The sequence below is a fragment of the Xenopus tropicalis genome, chromosome 1 (genome assembly GCF_000004195.4).
Source record: "Xenopus tropicalis strain Nigerian chromosome 1, UCB_Xtro_10.0, whole genome shotgun sequence".
In the NCBI taxonomy this organism is placed as follows: Eukaryota; Metazoa; Chordata; class Amphibia; order Anura; family Pipidae; genus Xenopus; species Xenopus tropicalis.
In genome coordinates this window covers 216648314-216654021 of record NC_030677.2, presented here as the reverse complement: position 1 = coordinate 216654021, position 5708 = coordinate 216648314, and the positions used below count along the sequence as shown (strand labels likewise).

The 5708-nt window shown below is 61.0% G+C and overlaps 1 protein-coding gene across 4 annotated transcripts in view; it reads right to left on the bottom strand.

Annotated features, from left to right (window-relative positions):
• tpm2 (tropomyosin 2) overlaps positions 1 to 4473 on the bottom strand; it is a 35913-nt gene extending 31440 nt beyond the window's left edge. Inside the window, exon 1 of one of the 4 annotated variants that reach the window (XM_031900880.1) lies at positions 4241 to 4473. In XM_031900880.1, coding sequence (XP_031756740.1) covers positions 4241 to 4354 — 114 coding nt within the window. In that variant the 5' untranslated portion in view covers positions 4355 to 4473. 4 annotated transcript variants of the gene reach the window in all.
• Between the last annotated feature and the right edge of the window lie 1235 nt (positions 4474 to 5708).

Sequence of the window (5708 nt, the reverse complement as noted above, 5' to 3'; positions counted from 1 at the left end):
TCCTGGGGTCCAGTTGTGGAAGATGTGCCATAGAACTCTATGAGATACAATGCGGCTCCTACTGGAACTGGTGGGTGGGGGTCATTCACCGAGACCTTCATGTTCTCCGTTTGTTGGTGGTACCCGAGATTTTCCAGATGATCTGAGCTGGGGAAGGTGCCATGTTGGGGCTAGAGCTGGGGGAGACGCCATGTTGGGGCTAAGAGCTGGGGAAGTGCCATGTTGGGGCTAGAGCTGGGGGAGATGCCATGTTGGGGCTAGAGCTGGGGAGATGCCATGTTGGAGCTAGAGCTGGGGGAGATGCCATGTTGGCGCTAGAGCTGGGGGAGATGCCATTGTGGGGCTAGGCTGGGGGAGATGCCATGTTGGAGCTAGAGCTGGGGGAGATGCCATGTGGCGCTAGAGCTGGGGGAGATGCCATGTTGGGGCTAGAGCTGGGGGAGACGCCATGTTGGGGCTAGAGCTGGGGGAGATGCCATGTTGGGGCTAGAGCTGGGGGAGGACGCCCATGTTGGGGCTAGAGCTGGGGGAGATGCCATGTTTGGAGCTAGAGCTGGGGGAGATGCCATGTTGGCGCTAGAGCTGGGCAGATGGCATGTTGGGCTAGAGCTTGGGAGATGCCATGTTGGAGCTAGAGCTCAGGGAGATGCCATGTTGGGGCTAGAGCTGGGGGAGACGCCATGTTGGTGCTAGAGTGGGAGATGCATGTTGGGGCTAGAGCTGGGGGAGATGCCATGTAGGCGCTAGAGCTGGGCAGATGCCATGTTGGGGCTAGAGCTGGGGGAGGATGCCATGTTGGGGCTAGAGCTGGGGGAGATGCCATGTTGGGGCTAGAGCTGGGGACATGCCATGTTGGCGCTAGAGCTGGGGGAGATGCTGTGTTGGGGCTAGAGCTGGGGAGATGCCATGTTGGGGCTAGAGCTGGGGGAGATGCCATGTTGGGGCTAGAGCTTGGGGAGATGCCATGTTGGGGCTAGAGCTGGGGGTGGATGCCATGTTGGAGCTAGAGCTGGGGGAGATGCCATGTTGGGGCTAGAGTGGGGAGGATGCCATGTTGGGGGCTAGAGCTGGGGAGATGCCATGTTGGGGCTAGAGCTGGGGAAGATGCCATGTTGGGGCTAGAGCTGGGGGAGACGCCATGTTGGGGCTAGAGCTGGGGGAGATGCCATGTTGGGGCTAGAGCTGTGGGAGACGCCATGTTGGTGCTAGAGCTGGGGGAGATGCCATGTTGGGGCTAGAGCTGTGGGAGACGCCATGTTGTGGCTAGAGCTGGGGGAGATGCCATGTTGGGGCTAGAGCTGGGGAGATGCCATGTTGGGGCTAGAGCTGGGGGAGATGCCATGTTGGGGCTAGAGCTGGGGGAGATGCCATGTTGGGCTAGAGCTGGGGGAGATGCCATGTTGGGGCTAGAGCTGGGGAGATGCCATGTTGGGGCTAGAGCTGGGGGAGATGCCATGTTGGAGCTAGAGCTGGGGAGATGCCATGTTGGGGCTAGAGCGTGGGGAGATGCCATGTTGGGGCTAGAGCTGTGGGAGATGCCATGTTGGGGCTAGAGCTGGGGGAGATGCCATGTTGGAGCTAGAGCTGGGGGAGATGCCATGTTGGGGCTAGAGCTGGGGGAGATGCCATGTTGGGGCTAGAGCTGGGGGAGATGCCATGTTGGGGCTAGAGCTGTGGGGAGATGCCATGTTGGGCTAGAGCTGGGGGAGATGCCATGTTGGGGCTAGAGCTGGGGGAGATGCCATGTTGGTGCTAGAGCTGTGGGAGATGACATGTTGGGGCTAGAGCTGTGGGAGATGCCATGTTGGGGCTAGAGCTGGGGGAGATGCCATGTTGGGGCTAGAGCTGTGGGAGGACGCCATGTTGGGGCTAGAGTTGGGGGAGGCGCCATGTTGGGGCTAGAGCTGGGGGTGATGCCATGTTGGAGCTAGAGCTGGGGGAGATGCCATGTTGGAGCTAGAGCTGGGGGAGACGCCATGCTTGGGGCTAGAGCTGGGGGGGATGCCATGTTGGGGCTAGAGCTGGGGGAGATGCCATGTTGGGGCTAGAGCTGGGGGAGATGCCATGTTGGGGCTAGAGCTGGGGGAGATGCCATGTTGGGGCTAGAGCTGGGGGAGATGCCATGTTGGGGCTAGAGCTGTGGGAGATGCCATGTGGGGCTAGAGCTGGGGGGATGCCATGTTGGGGCTAGAGCTGGGGGAGACGCCATGGTGGGGCTAGAGCTGGGGAGATGCCATGTTGGGGCTAGAGCTGGGGGAGGCGCCATGTTGGGGCTAGAGTTGGGGGAGGCGCCATGTTGGGCTAGAGCTGGGGGAGATGCCATGTGGGGCTAGAGCTGGGGAGACGCCATGTTGGAGCTAGAGCTGGGGGAGATGCCATGTTGGGGCTAGAGCTGGGGGAGATGCCATGTTGGGGCTAGAGCTGGGGGAGATGCCATGTTGGGGCTAGAGCTGGGGGAGATGCCATGTTGGAGCTAGAGCTGGGGGAGATGCCATGTTGGGGCTAGAGCTGGGGGAGATGCCATGTTTGGGGCTAGAGCTGGGGGAGATGCCATGTTGGAGCTAGAGCTGGGGGAGATGCCATGTTTGGGCTAGAGCTGGGGGAGATGCCATGTTGGGCTAGAGCTGGGGGAGATGCCATGTTGGGGCTAGAGCTGTGGGAGATGCCATGTTGGGGCTAGAGCTGGGGAGATGCCATGTTGGGGCTAGAGCTGGGGGAGATGCCATGTTGGTGCTAGAGCTGTGGGAGATGACATGTTGGGGCTAGAGCTGGGGAGATGCCATGTTGGGGCTAGAGCTGTGGGAGATGACATGTTGGGGCTAGAGCTGTGGGAGATGCCATGTTGGGGCTAGAGCTGGGGGAGATGCCATGTTTGGGGCTAGAGCTGTGGGAGACGCCATGTTGGGGCTAGAGTTGGGGGGCGCCATGTTGGGGCTAGAGCTGGGGTGATGCCATGTTGGAGCTAGAGCTGGGGGAGATGCCATGTTGGAGCTAGAGCTGGGGGAGACGCCATGTTGGGGCTAGAGCTGGGGGGGATGCCATGTTGGGGCTAGAGCTGGGGGGAGATGCCATGTTGGGGCTAGAGCTGGGGGAGATGCCATGTTGGGGCTAGAGCTGGGGGAGATGCCATGTTGGGGCTAGAGCTGGGGGAGATGCCATGTTGGGGCTAGAGCTGTGGGAGATGCCATGTTGGGGCTAGAGCTGGGGGGATGCCATGTTGGGGCTAGAGGCTGGGGGAGATGCCATGTTGGGGCTAGAGCTGGGGGAGGCCGCCATGTTGGGGCTAGAGTTGGGGGAGGCGCCATGGTTGGGGCTAGAGCTGGGGGAGATGCCATGTTGGGGCTAGAGCTGCGGGGAGATGCCATGTTGGGGCTAGAGGCTGGGGGAGAATGCCATGTTGGGGCTAGAGCTGGGGGAGATGCCATGTTGGGGCTAGAGCTGGGGGAGATGCCATGTTGGGGCTAGAGCTGGGGGAGATGCCATGTTGGGGCTAGAGTTGGGGGAGGCGCCATGTTGGGGCTAGAGCTGGGGGAGATGCCATGTTGGGGCTAGAGCTGGGGGAGATGCCATGTTGGGGCTAGAGCTGGGGGAGATGCCATGTTGGGGCTAGAGCTGGGGGAGATGCCATGTTGGGGCTAGAGCTGGGGGAGATGCCATGTTGGGGCTAGAGCTGGGGGAGATGCCATGTTGGGGCTAGAGCTGGGGGAGATGCCATGTTGGGGCTAGAGCTGGGGAGATGCCATGTTGGGGCTAGAGCTGGGGGAGATGCCATGTTGGGGCTAGAGCTGGGGAAGGCCGCCATGTTGGGGCTAGAGCTGGGGGAGATGCCATGTTGGGGCTAGAGCTGGGGGAGATGCCATGTTGGGGCTAGAGCTGGGGGAGATGCCATGTTGGGGCTAGAGCTGGGGGAGATGCCATGTTGGGGCTAGAGCTGGGGTAGATGCCATGTTGCTCCTGTTCAGACTGGAGGGGCTTGAGCTTTGGAAGTTGATACAGAAGCCAAGAGACACTATGAAGAGTTTTGGGGTGAAGGCCTCGGCATTAGGGGAGCATTAGTCCATTAGACCCTCCCCCTATGAGTTGCAATAAATCCATGGGGAATTGCAGGGGGTCCGTCCTCCTTCCAATGAGTATTGGGGTACCTTCAGGTACTGGGGGGGGGGCGTCACCGCGTATTTGGGACTTGCCAAAGTCAGAGTGGGGGGGCTGATGGGAGTGAATAGTTTAACCCCCCAGTTACCTGCTTGCAGCGATCCTCCGCCTGCTTCTTGTCGCCCTCCGCCTGCTCAGCGCGATCGATCGCATTCTCCTTGTCCAACTTCAGCATCTGCATCTTCTTCTTAATCGCGTCCATGGCTGCGACTGCGACTCAGCGAGCGACCGGCACAGAGAGAGGGGAGAAGCGGAGACTCCGGGCACAGAGACTGGGGCTGCGGGGACTGCGGGGGAGAAGCTTTATATGCGGGGAGGGAGCGGCCGCCCAGCCCGGAGCAGCTCCATGTAGGGGCACAAGCCCGGCCGTGGGGAGGGGGCTGATGGGGGGTCAGGGGCAACAGTAACGGGGCAATGGGGGGGCAGGGGCAAAAGGAAAGGAAAGGGGGTACATTAGCTTGGGGGAGTCGGGGCAGGAGTCGGGCAGTAGGAATGGGACCGGGGCTGGGGCAGGGTTGGGTTTAATAAGGATCCGGTACTAATGGGGCAGGGGGGGAGGGCAGAACCTCGGTGGGAGTGTAAATGTAGTAATGTAGCAACTATCTGGGGGCAGTTAGGCACAGGGGGGGCAGGAGATACGGAGGGGCAGGGGGCACAGGGGGGGCAGGAGATATGGGGGGGGCAGGAGGCACAGGGGGGGCAGGAGATACGGAGGGGCAGGAGATATGGGGGGCAAGTGGCACAGGGGGGGCAGGAGGTAGGGGGGGCAGTAGGTCACCTGCTACTGATCTGAGGCTGGTGGGGCTACTGATCTGAGGCTGGTGGGGCTACTGATCTGAGGCTGGTGGGGCTACTGATCTGAGGCTGGTGGGGCTACTGATCTGAGGCTGGTGGGGCTACTGATCTGAGGCTGGTGGGGCTACTGATCTGAGGCTGGTGGGGCTACTGATCTGAGGCTGGTGGGGCTACTGATCTGAGGCTGGTGGGGCTACTGATCTGAGGCTGGTGGGGCTACTGATCTGAGGCTGGTGGGGCTACTGATCTAAAGCTGGTGGGGCTACTGAGCTGAGGCTGGTGGGGCTACTGATCTGAGGCTGGTGGGCTACTGACCTGAGGCTGGTGGGGCTACTGATCTGAGGCTGGTGGGGCTACTGATCTGAGGCTGGTGGGGCTACTGATCTGAGGCTGATGGGGCTACTGATCTGAGGCTGGTGGGGCTACTGATCTAAAGCTGGTGGGGCTACTGAGCTGAGGCTGGTGGGGCTACTGATCTGAGGCTGGTGGGGCTACTGATCTGAGGCTGGTGGGGCTACTGATCTGAGGCTGGTGGGGCTACTGACCTGAGGCTGGTGGGGCTACTGATCTGAGGCTGGTGGGGCTACTGATCTGAGGCTGGTGGGGCTACTGATCTTGAGGCTGGTGGGGCTACTGATCTGAGGCTGGTGGGGCTACTGATCTGAGGCTGGTGGGGCTACTGAGCTGAGGCTGGTGGGGCTATTGAGTTGAGGCTGTTGGGGCTACTGATCTGAGGCTGATGGGGCTACTGATCTGAGGCT